At 40.1% G+C, this 21,288-nt stretch overlaps 1 protein-coding gene and 3 pseudogenes across 1 annotated transcript; 3 read left to right on the top strand and 1 right to left on the bottom strand.

The window, feature by feature from the left end:
- The first annotated feature begins 428 nt into the window (after positions 1-428).
- On the top strand, positions 429-1,163 carry LOC148699308 (uncharacterized; annotated as a pseudogene).
- A 6,981-nt stretch (positions 1,164-8,144) lies between these two features.
- Positions 8,145-10,757, top strand: LOC137719916 (putative WD repeat-containing protein C3H5.08c). The gene is made up of 7 exons (XM_088684378.1): positions 8,145-9,047; positions 9,155-9,245; positions 9,351-9,508; positions 9,616-9,667; positions 9,763-9,842; positions 9,947-10,040; positions 10,195-10,757. Exons 1-7 carry the CDS (start codon positions 8,145-8,147, stop codon positions 10,755-10,757), a joined length of 1,941 nt encoding a protein of 646 aa, XP_088540504.1.
- Positions 10,758-18,377: 7,620 nt separating this feature from the next.
- Positions 18,378-20,858, top strand: LOC148699307 (uncharacterized; annotated as a pseudogene).
- LOC137721615 (small nucleolar RNA R71) lies at positions 18,958-19,062 on the bottom strand (annotated as a pseudogene).
- Positions 20,859-21,288: the final 430 nt, after the last annotated feature.

Here is a 21,288-nt window from a genome sequence, read left to right as displayed (position 1 = left end):
GTGATCTGCAGTCCATTAATCTGATAATGAATCCAAAATTATTGACTTGAAGATCACTTTTGGACATTAACGATTCAATAATTTATTTTTATACTTTGAACCGTCACATATTTTCATAGTAACGAAGCTCTCACACTTGAGTTCCCGAAGAATCTCAAATCCACTATATTCAAATTAATATATTGCATTCTGTGTTTCTTGCAGGAACCTCTCATAATGAACTAATTGTTCATAAAACTAAATTGAACCTGCAGTTTCAAATTTAGTGCCTTTGAAACCCGAAGTTCTCATTCAAAACATACCACATGAAACCTGTAGTTTTCATGCATAAATTAAACCAATACATGTCTATAGAGCTTGTATGTTCTACGATATATGTCTATGACTTACCATATGACTACGCACGTTTTTCCCTCTGTTTTAGGGACATGTCAAACTTGAACAAGCTCGATTTCTCCGCTCTAGAAGTCTCTAGAAGAAACTATCTAAAGTGGGTTCAAGATATGAAGCTCCATTTAACTGCAAAGAGCATTAGAGCAACCATCGAGGCACCTATCGCCGACAAACATGTTGACGAAGCTCAGAAAGCTACTACAATGATCTTCATTGAAAGACACATTCATGATGCATTCCAGACTAAGTATTTCGCTGAGGAGGACCCACGCACGCGCTGGCTTGCTCTAGTTGATCGTTTCGATCACCAGAAAGACATATACTTGCCTGAAGCAAGACACGACTGGCAACATCTTCGCTTCCAGGACTTTAAGTCCATGAATGAATACAACTCTAAAGTTTGTAGAATCCGTTCTTTGTTGAAATTTTACAAAGTGGAACTAACCGAATCAGATCTCCTGGAGAAGACCTATTCAGCCTTCCATGCCACCAATATTGTCCTGCGACAACAATATGGGGCACAGAAATTCACCAAGTTTTCATATTTGATCTCTGTTTTACTTCTCACTAAAAAGAAGAACTAGCTTTTGATGAAGAATCATCAAGCTCGACCCACTGGCTCGAACACTACACCTGAAGCCCATGCAACCTATTATAGTAGCCATCAACGACGAAACAATCGTCATGGCCGTGGCAATGGGCGACAAGTCCAACCATGGGCCCAAGGTCAACAGAGTGCCGCACCTAAGGGAAGAAATGTGACCAAGTAGCGTCCACCACTCGTCCCTAAAGCCCCAAACTTCAAGAACAAGGGCAAAACTCCCGTTCAACCCGTTTCTACTGAACTGGACATGTGTTATCACTGTGGATCAAATGATCATTGTTCACGCATATGCCGAGCTTTCCCTGAGGCTATTGTCAAGTATCATTCTCGTCGTGAGTCTAACGTTGCATATGTGGATCATCCGGAAGATGCAACTACATCAATGGAGATATCAGATTTTCAGGAGGCGTCAACGCCTATGGATGAATAAATTAGACATGTTTTTTAGGGTGTTTACCCTTAGTGGCCAAACCCACTAGGAGTGGCCAGCCCTACCCCCTTATTTTGCTAGGTTTATGGTTTAATTTTGAACAATTTTCCTAAGTATTTAGAATACTTTGTTTGGTTTTGGTTTGTTTTGAATTATGGATTGTTATTTGAATGGATATTATTCTCTCAAATTGCTTAATTGAATGAATGGACTTATATCTATGCATGTGACCAATTCAATCAATTTATTTCTAGGTATGTCTACTGGGGAAGTTAGTTGTCTGGCAGATAGTGCAACCACGCACACCATCTTGAGTGAAAAAAACATTATTTTACTAACTTCATACCCAAGAAAGCTCATTTGACAACTCTCTCAAGCTCATCCAACCTGATTGAAAGATACGGAAATGTACATATCATGTTGTGCAATGGTACAATTCTGACCATTAAGGAGGCACTCTATTCTCCACATTCCGGAAGAACGTTGCTGAGTTTTAGAGATATTCGAGATAATCAATATCATCTTGAAACCATTGATCATGGTTCTGAATTTCTTTGTATCACTTCATATGAATATGGCCAGAAGCATATTCACGAGAAGTTGGAACGTTTGCCGAGTAGGTTGTACATCACAACCATTCGCAGCATAGAATCCCACAGTGTGGACGGCCTTATGCCTGAGTTCCAGGACATTTTGTTACTTTGGCTTGACCGTTTGGGACATCCTGGATGTGACATGATGCATCGTATCCTCAAATCTTTACACAAGCATAAGTTATATCCCTATGTTGGACTCCCGCCATGCAAAGCGTGTTCTTTAGGGAAGTTGAATACTCAACCCTCATATACAAAAATTATTCACGACCCCCCTAAATTTCTTCAGAAGATTCAAGGGGACATTTGTGGAATTATCCAACCAACTTACAGACCATTTAGATACTTTATGGTGTTGGCTGATGCATCGACACGATGGTCACATGTTTGCTTGTTGTCCACACGCAACACCGCATTTGCTAAACTCCTAGCTCAAATCATTAAGCTAAGGGCTCACCACCTTGATTATTCGATCAAGTCGATTTGACTGGATAATGCTAGAGAGTTTACGCCACAAACTTTTGACGATTATTGCATGTCAGTAGGGATTGATGTGGAACATCCTATGCCCCATGTTCACACCCAAAACGCCTTGGTAGAAGCTTTCATAAAGCACCTTCAATTGATAGCTCGGACTTTGGTTATGAGAACCATTGCCGGTAACTGCCTGGGGCTATGCAATATTGCACGCAGCTATGTTGGTCTGCCTGAGGCCCATCGCTACCCAACCACATTCACCGTTACAATTGGTCACTGGCTACAAGCCTGACGTCTCGCATTTACTGGTGTTTGGGTGCGCCATTTATATGCTAATAGCGCCGCCATTACGTACCAAAATGGGTCCTTAGAGAAAAATGGGAATCTATGTCGGTTATGATTCGCTATCAATTGTTCGATACTTAGAACCCTTGACAGGAGATCTCTTTACCGCACGTTTTGCGAATTGTCACTTTGATGAGACAGTCTTCCCATCGTTAGGGGGAGATAAGCATGCTAACGTTCCTGTATAACTCCACTAATTGTCGTGGTATGCTCCCACTATGTCTCATTTAGATCCTCGTACTGCCCTGTCTGAAACTGAGGTACGATGAATTAGAGATCTTCATAGCAATGCTCAAAGCATGCGGGATGCTTTTAATGATCTAGCAAAGGTGACAAGATCACATATACCCACTGCAAACACATGTGTAAGGATAGATGTACCCCACGTACATCAACAACCCGTCTGAGAAGGCCGGACCGTCCCCTAAGGTGGGGAGGCTGCACCTTCCACGTGGCAAGGTACATTGGCGGCAAGCCAATCACCTGGTCCGACCCTGAAGTGTGGTAGACCCCTTGGTTCAAAGGATTCACAACCCCAGAAGAGGAAAATGGCACCAACTAGTAACCTTAGTTTGAATCCGACCATTGCTCACTCATCCGTTCCAACGCATGAGGTTATTCTAAATTACGGTGATGCTTCAGATGAAACATGCCAGCCTCTGAAGAATCGTGAGATTTCGGTCCACTACATAGTATTGGATGAGGTTTGGAATAGGAATGAGATGATCATCGACGATGCATTCTCATACTTAGTAGCTACTGACATCATGCTTAGCGATGACATTGAACCACGTTTCGTCGATGAATGTCAATGTATAACCAATAGGTCAAACTGGAAACAAGCAATCGAGGTAGAACTCGATTCGCTCACGAAACATAAGGTATTTAGACCTATTGTTCCTACACCACCACGCGTGAAGCCTATTGGCTACATGTGGGTTTTCGTGAGGAAGCGTAATGAGAAGAATGAAATAGTGCAATATAAAGCACGCTTCGTAGCGCAAGGCTTCTCTCAACGCCCTGTGATTGATTACAAGGAAACGTATTCCCTCGTAATGAACGTTATAACGTTCCGCTACCTAATCAGTTTGGTAGTTTCTGAAAAACTAAATATGGAGCTTATAGACGTGGTAACCGCATATCTCTATAGGGATCTAGATACGGAAATATACATGAAAGTTTGAGAATGACTTCCATTGACTGGCTCAAATAGCTCTAGACCACGGAACACCCTCTCAATTAGATTGAGGATGTCACTCTATGGATTGAAACAATCCGAGTAGATGTGGTATAACCGTCTGAGTGAATATTTGACAAGTCAGGGTTATGTGAACAACGAACTATGCCCATGCGTGTTCATAAAGAAGTCACATTCTGAATTTGCAATCGTTGCAGTTTATGTCGATGACATGAATCTCATTGGGACTCCCGCAAAGCTTAAGGAAATTGCTGCACACTTGAAATTGAAATTTGAGATGAAGGATCTTGGGAAAACTCAATATTGCCTCGACCTGGAGATCGACATTGTTCGGATGGAATCCTAGTACATCAATCGAACTACACCCAAAAGGTATTGCGACATTTTAGTAAGGATAAAGCGAAGCCTTCGAGTACACCCATGATCGTTCGAACTCTAGATGCTTAACGAGATCCCTTCCATCCAAAGGAGGATGAGGAAGAGATTTTGGAACCCGAAGTTCTTTACCTAAGTGCAATTGGGGCTTTATTGTACTTGGCTCAGTGCATTAGACCTGACATCTCATTCGCTATGAATCTATTGGCAAGATACAGCAATGTGCCCACACATAGGCACTGGAATGGTGTTAAAGACATTTTCCGCTACCTCAAAGGTACAATGGATTTGGGTGTGTTCTATACCCGCGAATCTCCAAATGTTGCCTTCCCCTATGGTACTCGGATTGATTCTAGCCTTGTTGGTTACGTAGATGCTGGATATCTGTCTGACCCACATAGAGCACGTTCTCAAATGGGTTATGTCTTTACCGTTGAAGACACCGCTATATCTTGAAGATCTACCAAGCAAACGCTAGTTGCAACTTCATCTAACCATGCTGAGATTCTCGCCCTACATGAAGCATCGCGTGAGTGCTTTTGGCTAAGAGAAGTTATGGGACACATTCGAAGCACTAGTGGTCTTATATCAGTCGTTGACCTTCTTACGACGATCTTTGAAGACAATGCAGCATGTATCGAGCAGTTGAAGAAGGGATACATCAAGGGAGACAACACCAAGCACATAGCGCCGAAGTTCTTTTACTCACACCAGCAGCAGCAGCATCAGAACATTGAAGTTAAGCAAATCCGTTCCCAAGACAACCTGACCGATCTCTTCACCAAGTCGTTGCCCAAGTCTACCAAGCTTGTCTAAGGAATCGGTATGCGTAAATTATCTGAGTTGAATCGCTTGTAGTTCTCTTATTTAGAAGTTATGTCTAACTCAGGGGGAGTATCTAGAAGCATACTCACATGATCTTAATGTACTCTTTTTCCTACGATTAGGAGCAACTTTCCCACTAGGTTTTTGCTACCTAACGAGGTTTTAATGAGGCACCCATTCTGGGATGATCATATTCCGTTGAGTTCTCTACCTTCGTCCAATTTGACGTTTGCTTAAAGACATTATGCATACTTCTCACTTTTCTTCTTAGTCTATGGGTTTTCCCCATGCCGTGGGTTTTACCATAGCGAGGTTTTGTGAGTTTTACTACAAATGCATACTTCACTTAAACTTGAGACTCACGATCACCCATTGTGCCGATGACTTCATCAACTATTCTACCTTATCTGCTGAAGATCTGATGCGATGGTTTGTTGAGTATTTACACACTCAAGGGGGAGTGTTGCAATCATATTTAGAATAAGAATGTGATTGTGTAAATCCTAGGAGATATGGGAAAGTATCTTATATTCCTATTAGGACTAGATTACCTATTAAATGTTGTAATCTTAAAGGGCAAGGTTTTTACCTATCCTACTACTATAAATAAAGGCACAATGGGGTAAATCAAACACACCTCACAATTAAATCAATCTCTCTTCTCTCTTATTGTGGCCGGCTCCCCTCTCTCTCTAAACCCTAGATCGTTCAATCAAATAGGCCTACAACAATTTTATCTTTATCGTTAAAATTCAAAATTTTCAATTTCTTTTAATTAGTTTTCCCTTTTTTTCTTATAGGATCATTGGTATTAAAGAGTATATACTCTACGCTGACACATTTTGGTTTGTTGTTTCTCTTTATTTCATACTCAAATTAAACTCTTTGTTCTTTATTTTATGACTAAAAGTACAAAGTTTTTTTTTATTTAAAATGTATTTGTATTATTTTAGGTATTCATGGAAATAAACGAGCATGCGTTTGACATTTTTTGAAATTTAAAAAAATAAATACATATAATACGTTACTAGGACTATAAGAATGAGTACTCAAAAGATCAATAGCTTATTGCATGTCAAAAGTACACAGTTTTTCTTTATGAAGTGTATTTGGACTGTTTTCGACATTTATGGAAACAAACGAGTGTACGTTTGACACCCTTTGGAACTTAAACAAATAAACACAAATACTACACTATTAGGACCATAAGAATGAGTACTCAAAAAATCAAAAGCTTGGATTTTGAATTTAATTCATCGTGCTTAATTGGGTTTTTAATTTAATTTATATTACTTAACTGGGTTTTTATGTGGCGTCTCTATCTATATAAATGTGAAAATTTACAGTTAAATTTTTAAAATTGATTTCTGGGGTTTCTGAATTTTAAACCAAAAAATTCTGCAATTAATTGCAGAAATTGCTGGGTGTAAAAAAAGCAGAAAGAAAAAGGAGAGAGCAGCAGCACAGCCACTGGTAAAAGTAATAGAAAGGAGCAGTAGAGTGGCTGCAGCCCACAGAAGCGCAAACAAGATAAAAAAAAATATTGGGAGAGCTTGGTTGCGAGTTTTAAAAGAGTTGGGATCTGGAGGCCTCAAAATTCAAACATCTGGTAACTAAGGGAGTGAGAATTTGCAGCTGTTTCCTTTCCTTCCTCCGAAATTTTCTATTTGCAGTTTGAGTGTCTGAGTTCAGAGTATTGGGTTGAATACAAATAAAGCAGTGTTAGCTGAGTTGTTGAAATGTTTGCCGCAGAGACTCCACAATTACAGGAGGGTCGGTCATATTCAACAATATCTCAATTCATCTTGCTTTGCTTGCATTGCATTCAAACACACCATTGGAGCTGGAGGAGGTAATACTATAGTAATTATTATACTATACTAATACTATTGTTACGCCTTTTTTTAAGTTCTGACCGTCATTCTGTATCTCAATAAACTATTAGTAATTTAGTACGTCGTTTTTAGCATTCAGTTTTTGCTTTTTGGTTTTTTTGACAAAAAAATGATAATCGCATACATTTTATAGTTTCTTAATATTAGTTTGGTACTGATGTGCTTTTATAAAAAGTGGGTATAGAAAAAAACTGAGCTTAAAAAAGGGTTTGGTAAAAACTTAAAAACTTATTTTCACAGTTTTGGGTGAAACAACAAAAATGAGCTTATTCTCACAGTACAACATAAACAGTTTTTTTTCAAAGCACAGCAATACCAAACCAACCACTGTGTTTTGTTTGATTAAACTAATTTTTTCAAAGCACAACAATACCAAACCAGTTTTTTTTTTTTTTTCTCGTTAAGTCTTGGTCAATAATTTTGTTTGATTAACACTGAAAATAAAAGGGCATGTAAGAAGCTAAACATAGTGTGTAAAAATCAGCTGTGTTTTTTTCTAAACTAAAAAGGAACAATTCACGAGTTTTCAATATTGGCTTTTAGTTAAAAATTTTGCTTTCATTACCAAACGACGAAAATTACAAACTGAGAACGAAATAGTTATCATATGTTCTTTGGTATTCTAACTCTGTCAGTTCAGGGCTTTTGGTTATTTCCGTCTTTCTATTTTATTTTATTAATTTAGTTTTGGGTGTATTCAAGTCCACTAATATTATTATAACAGTAACTATAAAGAATTAGCCAAAGTAATTAATTTAAATTTAGTGTTGATATTTTGTTTGCTATTTTGGAGTCGGTAAGTTCGGTTCCTCGTACTTATCCATGCTTGTGTTTAATATTATTCAGTTGAATTGCTTTGCTTTGGAATGTGGATGCTTCATCCTGTCTGCATAGTTAACGAGAAAAACTCGGTCCGTGAATTGGGGACTTTGCTGCGTATTATTATTTGCTAAAGAAGGTTGCCTGCAACTTGGAGTGAAGGAGGTCTGGAGGGCCTCAAGTGACAGACATGCTGAGCTCTGATCAATCTTATGACGAAGAAAATGATGTGTTCTTCGACTCGGAGGACTTGTCACCTGCACGATCACTCGTAGCAAGTGAGGAGTACAAAATTTGGATGTATGAGCCACCAAGTGTTAAGGAGAGACGGGAGAGTTTTCTGCGAAAAATGGATTTAGTTGAGTTTGATTCTACAAAGTTTGCTTCTGTGGATATGGGATCGGAAAGAGTTTCGGAATGTAGTAGAGCTTCCCCAAGCTCTTGCATTTCGCCTTCTAGCCGTCATCAAGCAAACTTTATGTATAATACATTGGATAGTAACATACAAGGTAGCTCAAATTTGGCCTGGACCCACGATGCTGTTCATATTGCTTCACCTTCTGCTACGGGTTCTGCTCGGAGAGAAGCTGAGGCTCCAGAAAAAGAATATCGGAATTCACAGGAGGGTGAAAAGAAGACGAAAGTTTGGTGGAAACAGTTTATAAACAAGAGGAAGAGAAGAGGAGGTAAAGTTATGTCAAAGGTATCGAAACCAGATACTGAAATACCGAAACAAAATAGGATGAAGGTCAAGCAGAATGGTAAGAAGTGCATGGAGTTCACTGCACTATGCAGTGGGCAAGAAATTCATGCGCACAGGGGGTTCATTGGGGTGATGAAGTTTAGTCCCGATGGCCAGTATGTCGCAACTGGTGGTGAAGATGGGATTGTGTGCATCTGGCGTGTTACATTAGCAGATGCTTCTTGTACCTACTTAACACCTCAAGGGAACTTTGATAGCAAACTTAAGAAAATGAAGTCTGGTTATCGTGTGATCTTTCCTGAAAAGGGTTTTCGAATTCAGGAGTCACCGCTGCAAGAGTTTCATGGCCATTCCAGTGATGTATTAGACCTGGCTTGGTCGAATTCAAATGTGAGTATATCGTAACGTTTCCTATTTCGTTGACTGACTGATATATAGTCATCTTTACAACTTTGTAGCTTGTGACTGATGTAAATTTATATATATGCTCATTGCAGTATCTTCTTTCTTCGTCCATGGATAAAACTGTTCGTCTGTGGGATGTTAGTTTCGGTCACTGCCTAAATGTTTTCGATCACAATGACTATGGTAAGGATAAAAATAAATATCCTAATTCTGATTTTATTTTCCCTCAAATTTGTATATGATATGATAATCTGAAATGTAATTGTTCAAATGTTTAAATGGTACCAGTGACGTGCATTCAGTTCAATCCTGTCAACGACAATTATTTCATAAGTGGATCGATAGATGGGAAAGTTCGAGTTTGGGGACTCTCTGATAACCGAGTTGCTGACTGGGCTGATGTTCGAGATGTTATAACTGCTATATGTTATCAACCAGATGGAAAAGTATGATTCTTATTAGCCATGATTTTATTACACTGCTACTAAAATTATGAACTTGAGAGTTCTCTCCTCTATGATGCTAACCATATGGTTTTCTGCTGCGCAAGTAGGGTTTCGTGGTTGGTTCTGTTACAGGCACTTGCCACTTCTATGAAGTATCAGGTACATAAAAGTCGTATGTTGTCTTCGTGTTGATATTCAAGTGTTTGCATTTTCCTCACCTGGGGAGTTGTTAAACCGATTTTGTGGTTGGACAGGGGACTATCTTCAGCTGGTTGTGCGAATGCGTATTCATGGTAGGAAGAAAACCTCCGGCAACCAAATCACTGGCATCAAGGTTTTGCACTCAAAGCTCTTTCAAAATTTTCTTTTCCACCACGCTTGTATAAGATGTTATGTTTCTGATTCATTCATTAACATTAGGATTTATTTTCTCCCCAGTTTTGCCAGGAAAAGTCGCAGAGAGTTATGATAACATCAGAAGACTCGAAAGTCCGTATATTTGACGGAGTAGAACTTATAAGGAAATACAAAGGTGTGGATGCTTACCATATCTTGATTTGGGTAGATGATATGATACCCCGTTCACTTGCAGCATATGCTCAAATTTTCATCTTACTAGTACATAGTGTTTGTTCGCGGTTAATGAAAGCATTCATTGAATAACTATATCTTTCTGAATGTAACAGGTCTTGCAAAGTCGGGAAGTCAGACGTCAGCTTCTTTTACATCGAGCGGGAAACATATAATTTCAGTTGGAGAGGACTCGCGTGTTTATTTGTGGGACTATGACGAGCATTGTGTCTCATCATCATCCAAACAAACAAAATCTGTTCAATCCTGTGAGCATTTCTTATGCGAAGGTGTGTCTGTCGCGGTACCTTGGCCAGGCATGAGAAGAGAACAAAGGAGCTTGGAAACACAAGGCCATCTGGAGGCTGCTCCGGGAAGCAGAGATTCGCAATGTTTTTCTCTTGGAAATTGGTTTTTCTTAAATGGTCCGTGCAGGGGCGACTCTGCAACTTGGCCCGAAGAGAAACTTCCTCTGCCTTTATGGGATTTACCGGTCATACGAGATGAAAATGGTCAACATCACCAGCAACGTCAAGTTCATCATCGTCAGCAGCAGCAGCAAAATAAAGCACTCAATCGCACCGCTGAATCGGAACCATGGGGACTCGTCATTGTAACTGCTGGATGTGACGGAACAATCAGGACATTCCATAACTACGGATTGCCAGTCAGATTGTAAGAGTTGGTTTGGATCACGCTGCACTGGCTCCAACCTCACTGAATCAACACGCAGCGCAACAAGAGTTAAGTCCCTACATTTCCAAGTTTTTTCATGTCGGTCGAGCGTCCGTGGCAGTGCCCATGAAGATGTAGGTAGCTTAATTATGTAGTTTTTCAATCCTTAACATTTTTCTTTTTGAATATTAATTTAGCACCGACAACATAGGGAATACGTACAATTACACAGTCGTCCCAGCCAGAATAGGACTAGAGTCCTTTTCGCAGAGCAGCAAGGAATACTCATATTGTACAATTTCAATTATTGTTTTAGCCAATCATGTATAGAAAGCGCGCTTCAAAAGCATCCTTACCTACAGCTTTTGAGCTATGGATCGTCCTTGTATTTTGAGAACAATGCCAGATCACAGCTTACTCAGCAATTCGTCTGTCCTGGTGAATCTTTTCTGTAAACTTTTGGATTCTCATTATCTTTCTCTACAAGGTTACAAGGATTTATATACATGACTTAAAGTATCAAGATCAAATCACCCTAAATTAAGGGATACAAGTGTGTAGGTAGGACGGCTTATACTTTGTAGGTAGGACGGCTTATAGGACGGCTTATACTTTGTGGGTAGGACGGCTTATAGGACGGCTTATACTTTGTAGGTAGGACGGCTTATAGGACGGCTTGTACTTTGTAGGTAGGACGGCTTATGACTACTAACAACCTTATCAACATCCCCCCGCAAACTTGACTCCGGGGAGGAGACAAAGTTTGAACACAGAGATCGAAAACGCGCCGTAGACAGCCCCTTCGTAAAGACATCTGCAAGCTGCAATGTGGAAGGCAGAAACTGAACTCGATGAGTACCAGAAGCAACTCGTTCACGAACGAAATGATAGTCAAGGGCAATATGCTTAGTGCGAGCATGAAACACGGGGTTAGCAGCCATGTACGTTGCACTTAAGTTGTCACAATGCATCGAAACAGGAAGACGAACAGGCACCCGTAGTTCATGTAGTAAACTGAGGATCCAAATGGTATCGGCACAAGCAAAGGCAAGAGCCCTATACTCCGCTTCAGCACTAGAGCGAGACACTGTCCGTTGCTTCTTGGCACACCAAGAAATTAAATTATTCCCCAAGTAAACACAAAAACCAGTTGTAGAACGGCGGGTGTCTGGACACCCCGCCCAATCCGCATCCGAATAGGCAGCAAGCTGAAATGGTTGAGCAGAGGGTGTGAACGTAATTCCCATGCCCAAAGTCCCTTTAAGATATCGCAAGATACGTTTAACAGCATCCATATGGTCAGTGGTAGGACGTCCCATAAATTGAGCAACAGTTTGCACCGCAAAGGAGATGTCAGGACGCGTTAACGTGAGATACTGAAGTGAGCCCACAATTTGTCTATAAAGGGATGCATCTGGAAGAGGTGAACCTGAGGTAGCAGATAAAGAAGTCTTGGCAGCAACTGGAGTAGGGCATGGTTTACACTCAAGCATATTACTACGTTTCAAAATATCAAGAGTATATTTGTTTTGTGTCAACCGGAGGCCAGAAGATAGATGGGAGACTTCGACACCCAAGAAATACTGTAAACGCCCAAGGTCTTTAAGTTCAAACTCCTTACCCAAAACTGCAATAAAGGTTTGAAGTAGAGAAGAAGCATTACCCGTCAATACTATGTCATCAACATAGAGAAGAAAAATCAAAATTGTAGAACCCTGATGAAAAGTGAACATGGAGCTATCCGCCCTACTTTGAACAAAGCCAGAATGGACAAGGAAAGCACTGAGGTGTTGAAACCAAGCACGTGGTGCTTGTTTAAGACCATAGAGTGCCTTGTGCAATTTACACACATAATTAGGGCGAGTGGGATCAACGAAACCTGGTGGCTGCTGCATATAAACCTCCTCTATAAGAGAGCCATGAAGAAAAGCATTCTTCACATCAAGTTGATGAAGAGGCCACCCAAAGTGCACTGCTAAACTCAAAACTGTGCGAATCGTCGTAGGTTTAACCACGGGACTAAAAGTTTCTGAATAATCAACACCGGCTTGTTGGTGAAACCCCTTGGCGACAAGACGCGCCTTATGACGTTCAATCGAGCCATCCGAATTCTGTTTCAACTTAAACACCCATTTACAACCGACGATGTTGGCACGAGGAACCGGAGGAACCAAAGACCACGTACGTTGTTGTAATAAAGCATTGAATTCATCTGACATCGCCTGTCTCCATTCAGGGGACCTAGATGCTTGGCTGTAACATGTAGGTTCAGAATCTTCCCCAACCAAAGCAATGAAGGCGTGAGGAATGGGATGGCGCGATGCAAAGTAAGACCAAGCTTTGGGTTTAAAGATACCCGATTTGGAGCGAGTTTGAGGTCCAATATATGGAACTGGGGCAGTAACAATAGCTTGAGATGGCTCGCTAGCTGACGGGAGTAAGCTACCAGATGCAGGTGGAGCTGTGACGCCAGGACCAGAGGGAGGCACAACACCATGTCCAGTACCAGAATCTGAAGCAGTTGCTGCAGAGAGAGGAGCAACAGGTGGTTGCAGAGAACTAGTAGATGGCAGTGTAGGCAGAATTTGCGTCTCAGAGGGCAGCGAGTAAGGTGCATGAATAATTGGCACAAATGCAAAGTCTGATGGTGGCATCGTGGAAGAAGCAGCAAGAGCACCATAAGGATAGGAGTCCTCATTAAAAATAACATGACGAGAGAGATATACTCGGCCAGTCGGAGGGTGAAGACATCGATAACCCTTGTATTGGTCACTGTAGCCAAGAAAAACACAAGCCAAAGATCTAGGTCGTAGTTTATTAGTCATATAATCACCAAGATACGGAAAGCAAGCACAACCAAAAGTTCGGAAAGCCATATAATCTGGAGACCGTCCAAATAGCATTTGGAATGGAGAGGCCCACTTAAGAACATGAGAGGGTAACCGATTCAAAACATAAACAGCAGTGCAAAGTGCCTCAGCCCAAAATGTAGGAGGAAGATTGGCAGCAAGTAACAATGTGCGTCCCATTTCAGAAATATGACGGTGTTTGCGTTCAGCAAGGCCGTTTTGCTGCGGGGTATGCGGACAAGAAAATCTGTGGTGAATCCCTTTTTGCGCACACAAGGTCCGAAAAGATAAATTATCATACTCCTTACCCCCATCACTTTGGAAGATTTTAACCATGGTCGAAAATTGATTATAAATAAGAGTGAGAAAAGTATTAAAGTGAGTAAAAACCTCTGACTTATTACGCATGGGATAAATCCATGTATACCGTGTGTAGTCATCGGTAAACAAGACATAATAACGAAAACCGGAGACTGACAAAATAGGAGACATCCAAACATCAGAATGAATTAATTCAAAAGGAGACTTAGCATAATGTTCAGAAGAATGAAATGACAGACGATGGGATTTAGCCAACGCACAATGATTACAAAAATTTTTATTTGAAACTAAAAAAGACGAGCCTAATACATCACTAGAGGCTAATACACTAAGAACTTGACGAGATGGATGCCCAAGACGACGATGCCAAAGTGATGACGACGCTAAAACGGAAACAAAAGCACGTTTGGGAGCTGACCAATTCCTAGAGGCAAGACCAAGCTTAATGGGATAGAGGCCATCCTCACATGGGCCCTGAAAAAGAACAACACCGGTTTTTAAATCACGGATGACAAAACCCCAAGGAAAGAACGTTAAACTAACAAGATTATCACGTGTAAACTTAGCAACCGATAATAAATTCTTTTTAATTTCGGGAACATGTAAAACTTGGGATAATCGAAAAATAAACGACCCAGACTCAAATGAAATATTACCAGTGTGCGCAATAGGGAGGGCCTCACCACTACCAACAACCACCTTGTCATGAGAACCATACCCAGTAGCCGAAGTCATTGTTCGAGCATCACTCGTCATATGATGAGTAGCCCCAGTATCGGGATACCATGTTGGATCAGAGGGAGAAGTAAGATGCATACCAGCAAAGGCACGAGAGATATCATCATTTGAACGAGTAGCTTGAGGACACAATGCAGCAATGTGGCCAAATTGGTTGCAGGCCCAACACTGAGGACCACGATTGACAGGAGCAGGTCCAAGAATACCAAGGCGTTGTTGTACAGCACCACGTTGACCATATCGCCCAACACCTCCATGTTGATTCGATCGGCCACCACTAGGGGTACGGGGAAACCGATTGCCACCAGAAGCACCATTGGGGCGAGAAGAAGAATGACCACTGCGTCCATTAGACGAACCACCAACCGTATAACGGGCAGAATAGAAAGCAGAATGGGATGATGCAGCAACATGTTTCATGGCGTGCTTGGACTCAAAGACTAGGAGACGGGTACGCAGATCATTAAAGGATGGCAGGGGTGGAAAATTGGTCAGGGCCAAGACAAGCATTTCATATTCAGGCCCCAAGCCGTTAAGCACATACGTAACCAAATCATCATTCTGAACAGGTTGACCAATGGAGGCCAATTGATCTGCCAAATGCTTGGCCAGACCCAAGTATTCTGCAATTGTTTGGTTCCCTTTCTGAAGAGAAAGCAACTGAAACCGATTATGGGTAGAATTGGCAAGGGATTGTTGAGAAAAATTCTGACGAAGATGCTCCCATATCTCACGAGAAGTGGACAGCCCAACAGTCAAGGAAAGAACGGGCTCAGTAAGCGTAGCACGTAGCAGGCTCACAAGTGTCTGATCAGTCTGGTACCACACAAGGTAATCGGGATTAGGAGTCGTAGTGACCACAGGAGGAACCACCGTAGAAGTAACATCAGAATCAACAGAAGCAGTGGGGGAGGCAGTAGGCGCATGGGTGGTGATAAAGAGAGGAGGACAGGGGTGAGTTCCATCAACAAAACGCCAAAGATTTTGGCCAATCAAAAAAGGCTTAACCTGACTTTCCCAAGGAAGATAGTTGGTTTCAGAAAGCTTAACGGAAACAAGGGTAGAGATATTGGGGATTGAAAAGGTGGAAGATGAAGTTGCGGAAGCCATAAAAAAAGAAGGAGGATCAGAGGCTTTGATACCATGTAAACTTTTGGATTCTCATTATCTTTCTCTACAAGGTTACAAGGATTTATATACATGACTTAAAGTATCAAGATCAAATCACCCTAAATTAAGGGATACAAGTGTGTAGGTAGGACGGCTTATACTTTGTAGGTAGGACGGCTTATAGGACGGCTTATACTTTGTGGGTAGGACGGCTTATAGGACGGCTTATACTTTGTAGGTAGGACGGCTTATAGGACGGCTTGTACTTTGTAGGTAGGACGGCTTATGACTACTAACAACCTTATCAACATTTTCCATCAAGCTCCCAAGAGCTGAGAAAGTGTCCTGTTTCATTTCACACCCAAATATTAGAAAGAGATCGATGACAGGACAGGGACGACAAATTGAGGTATGCAGCCGACTATATTACGACGCAGTTCTTCCCCATAAAAATCCTCATCGAAGTCGTGAAGCAGCCATGGCTCCTGCATTTCAAACTACATGTAAGAAAACAACTAAAGTGCTTGCAAAGGCAACCGATACTCATGACCATTTTGAAGACGCCACGCGTTGATAATCTAGCCCAACCAAATCAAATATACCCCAGAGGGATGTTCGGAAAGAAGAGATGCATATCCTTCTGGATAAATTTTGCTGGGGAAAAGAGCATTCAAATTATTAGCTACATCTGGAATACAACTTATATATGTCATCTCAAACTAAGAACAGCAGTTATAACCCTTTTCATGAGTCAATTTCATATTATATATTTTACCCTATTTTTAGTATACTTTGGTTAATATTTTAGAAGAATTTTGATACTTTGAATTGTATTTCTAATATAGGACTTTCGACTTCTTCTGGAGCAAAACATGGTCAAATGGACGAATTTTGGAGTAATTCCAATTAGAGGATACCAAGCGATGATTTTCTGACAATAAAATAAATGAGCAATGCGTAGTGCTGGAATAGTGATGTTTTGGGCTTAACTTGCGTTTTTGGAGCCCAAGATGACCTCGGATGGGTTTGTGGCCTTCTGAAGATGTGTTCAGAACGTCCTGATCGTCAAAACAAGCTATCATGGGCAAGATTTGGAGGAGATTTGAAGCTAAAACATGGCTGGACAAGTACTTGGCAGATTCTCCTAGTTTAATTAGGACTTTATTTTCTATTTTATTTTATTATTATTTAGTTTCTTAGTGGAAATAAAATACTTGGCTGTTAGGGTTTGTGCGTTGGCTTTAGGGAGATATTAAAAAGCTTTCACCGGTTCTAGTTTTGGGAGACGTTTTATTTTATGCTACTTTGGAGACAGAGAGTAATTGCAAGGGTTCTTGGAGATTTTCTAGTTTTCATTCCTTTTATTCTTAATAATATTTTCTATGATTTCAATTATGAATATCCGTAACTAATTCCTTTTGCTAAGGCGAAGCCTTGAGCCTTAGCATGGATATGTAATTTTTATTCAATTGCTTATGATTATTTGCATGTGCACTTTGAATTACTAATCACCGTGATTAAAACTATCTAATTGTCTTAATGCCTGATCACCATTAGGATCTTAGAAAAGTAATTTGATGCAGTTTTGGTCAGAAGGTTCCCTAAAATTGACGCTGACTTCCTGTAATTAATAATTGTAATTTCACTTAAGATGAACGCCACGTCTTAAGGGTTGCATGGTTGTTCAAAGGGTTTTCATAAAGCATAATGAGTCTTTCATGTTCAGATTTGATCCGAATGTCCGGACGGGTTGCGTGTTAGATATACGTTCTATGTTGAAGGTTCCAAGTAGAATATAAATTAGGGAAACCTAACCTTCAAAGTGGCATGTGTAGATCATAAGTAATTGGTAAAAATACATAAGATTGCTAGGTGATGGTGGAACCCTAGTGCTCTCTTAATTTGATTTTTTCCAAAACAGTTTTCTTTCCCCTTCATCTTTAATATTGCAGATTAGTTTATTTTTATTAATTAAATTCGTTTTAATTTAAGTAGGTTATAAAACCATTCATCTCATGTCACATCCCGGCCCGGGGCGGATCATTTTCCAGGCCCGCTCCACCACTGTAGCACGATATTGTTCGCTTTGGGCTTACCATTCCCTCACGGTTTTTGTTTTTGGGAATCACAAGCAACTTCCTAGTGGGTCACCCATCATGGGATTACTCTAGCCCCCTTCTCACTTAACTTCGAAGTTCCTACTGAACCCGAAGCCAATGAGCTCCCAAAAGGTCTCGTGCCAGGTAGGGATGAGAATATACATATAAGGATCACCCCCTGGGTGATGTGGGATGTCACATCTCAACTTTCTGCTTTACAGTAATTAATTGGAATTTGGTTTGTTTCGAATTATTTAATAATTCCTGTGGATAACGACCTTGCTAGAACCATTTATATAACAACCTTGTCATTCTTGCAAGTTATATAGAAGTTTTTAACCCGTTTGCATGTGTGATAAAATCTCTATCAAGAAATTGGCGCTGCTGCTGGGGATTATTTAAAATAATTCACTCTAATCAGATTCTGCATTAATTATTGCTGTATATATTAAAAAAAATAAAAAATAAAAAAAAATTAATTTCAAAATTTTATTGTTCTTTTGCAGATTACAGCAATGCAGATTGCAATCTGTGCATTGTGAGTACACGGTGAGCAGTGCAAATATTGTTTCATTGTGATCCAGAACTTGAGCAGATTTTAAGGAGGAGACGCAGGGAGAAAAATTTGCAGTGGGTTCCTTCTTTGCAGGGGACTTTTCTACGGTCTTTATTTTTTAAGGATCTGCATAGTAAGGAAACAATGGCATTTGTTATTCCAGAGGCTGGTCAACCTTTAGGGGATTCATTAACAGCTCATGCTACTAACATACCAAGTTGCATTACTTATTCGAAAGTGGAGGAAGGGTCTACATTTGAAATAAAGCAGCACATGTTGAATATTCTACCTACATTTCATGGGTTCTCAACCAACGATCCTAACATGCACATCGTAGAATTTTTAATGGGATGTAAGAATATTTTGGTGAGAGGATTTTCATCCGAATCTATTAAGCTTCGATTATTTCCTTACACATTAAAAGATCAAGCAAGGAGATGGCTCCTCACACTTCCATCTGGAAGCATTAGCACTTGGAACCAACTCACTGAAAAATTCTTAAGCAATTATTATCCAGCTTCAAAGACTCTTGACATGAGAACTTAGATTCTATCTTTTGCCCAAAAACCAAATGAAGAGTTTCATGAGGTGTGGGAATGGTACAAAGAGTTGATTAGAAAATGTCCACATTCTGGTATTCATAGTACTGATCAAATGCATATATTTTTCAGAAGACTAAATATGACTACAAAAACTCTTGTCAATGCTTCATGTGGAGGTTCGTACAAGGATAAAAATGCACAAGAAGCTTGTTTGTTATTTGAAAAAATGGCAACAGATACACAGCAATGGGCAGTTGAGCAGCCACAATCTAGGTCAATTTTTGAGATGTCTAATGGTTCTCCATATGTATCAGCACAAATTGAAAAAATGGAGAAAAAGCTTGAAAGATTTGATGCAAAATTTGACATGTTATTACAAAGAATTCCAGGTTCACAGGTTGCTGCACAACAGCCTTTACTAACTGCCTGCATCATTTGTAACATGACAACACATGATTTTTTGAGTTGTCCACATAAAGATGCTTATCCGGAGTTTATAGTAGAGCAAGTTAATGCATTTAATAATTTTTAGCGTCCCTGAAATGACCCATATTCAAATTTTTACAACCCTAATTGGAGAGATCATCCTAATTTGAAGTGGGATAGAGATCAGCATGCAAAGCCACAATTTCAACAATAGGTACAACAACCTACTGCACCTAAGGCTACTTGGGAGATTTCAATTGAAAAATTAGCAACTACTACAAATGCAAGACTTGAACAGACCAATCAAGAAATCCAAAATATGCATGCAACAATGAAAAATATGGAACAACAAATTGGGTAGATTGCATTGCAGGTTTCAGAAAGAGCACCGGGTCCATTTTCTAGTCAAACAATACCTAATCCAAGAGGACAAGAAGAATGCAACACTATATGGACTTTACAGTCTGGCAAAAGTTATGATAACAGACATGAAAACTGCGCTGGAAATTCGCGAGCAGCACCACAACCATAAATAGATTCGGGAAATTTTGCAAAATCTAATATTTTTGCAGATTTTGCAATTTTGCAAATTCTAGGCAGCCACAAGAAAGATCCGAAAATACTATAGAAGCTACCACAAAAACTGCAGAACGTGTTTATGTGCCTCCAATGCCTTATCCCGAAAGGTTAAGGCTTAAAGCTAAAAATCAACAGTTGACAGATGTTATGAAGACTTTGGCTAAAGTTCAGATTAATCTACCATTAATTGATGCAATCAAGAACATTCCATCTTATGCCAAGTTTTTGAAAGATGTTTGTATAAAGAAAAAGAAGCTTCTGGATTCCCAAAAAGTGACTCTAACGGAACAGTGCAGTGCGGTCTTATTGCATAAATTGCCTCCAAAGAAGAAAGATCCAGGGAGTTTTACTATCTTTTGCACCATTGGAAATTGTGATTTTAGTAATGCTTTAATTGACTTAGGTGCTAGTGTAAACTTAATACCTTATTCTGTTTTTAAACGTTTAGGTGAAGGAGAGCAAAAGCCAACCTACAACATTATTCAATTGGTTGACCGTTCAATTACCTATCCTAAAGGAGTCATTGAAGATGTTAGTGTTAAGGTTGACAATCTATATTTACCAGCTAATTTTATGGTGTTGGACATGGGTGAGGATTTGACAACACCCATCACATTGGGCCGTCTATTCCTGGCAACAGCCCGGACTCTAATTGATATTGAAGCCGGAACTCTAACATTTCGGGTTGAAGATAAAACGATTGTTTTTAGGTTTGAAAATACCCCACATCCAAGTGATAAGCAAGAATGCATGCATGTTGATGCATTAGATAGTTTGCCTCGTGCCAAATTTATGACCAGATTATCAACTGACAATCTGTCCATAAAGACTCAAAATGTGATTCATGAGTGTGAGAGTAAAGCAGCACAAAGTTCAGTTGTTTGAAGTGCAAAAATCAAAAATAGATCCGAGCAACCAGATGGACCAAAAACATCCAAATGTCAAGGGCAAGCATAAAAAGTTGTAAGGCAGTCCAAGTTGTGCGAAAATACAGCTTGGTAAAAAAGTGTGGTTGTTCAGTTCCTATTTCAAAACATCTCCAGGGAAACAAGAGTCTCGATGGAAAGGTCCTTTTCTAGTTGCTAAAGTTTTTCAGAATGGTAATGTGGACATCAAGGTTGAGAGCAAAGCTTTCCCATTTAAGGTTACCAAACGTTAACTTAAACCATGCATTGGGAAATTTGGTGCAAGCAAGTCTTTGACTCTGCAAGAACCAGTTATCTAGCCACCAGACTTCGGCGACGTCTAGCCACAACCATAAAGCACTTATTGGGAGGCAACCCAATTTTTCTACACTCTTTCCTAATTTCATTTT

This window comes from Pyrus communis, chromosome 1 (assembly GCF_041283825.1).
Source record: "Pyrus communis isolate YQ-2024b chromosome 1, ASM4128382v1, whole genome shotgun sequence".
NCBI lineage: Eukaryota > Viridiplantae > Streptophyta > Magnoliopsida > Rosales > Rosaceae > Pyrus > Pyrus communis.
The sequence above is the reverse complement of the archived record's forward strand: the minus strand, read 5'-3'. Positions and strand labels throughout refer to the sequence as shown.

Bases quoted from the DNA above. Each gene is read 5' to 3' on its own strand.
- LOC137719916 (XM_088684378.1), top strand. From the start codon at position 8,145: ATGCTGAGCTCTGATCAATCTTATGACGAAGAAAATGATGTGTTCTTC. The intron at 9,246-9,350 runs GTAAGGATAAAA...AAATGGTACCAG, and splicing joins TTTCGATCACAATGACTATG to TGACGTGCATTCAGTTCAAT. The intron at 9,509-9,615 runs GTATGATTCTTA...CTGCGCAAGTAG, and splicing joins GTTATCAACCAGATGGAAAA to GGTTTCGTGGTTGGTTCTGT.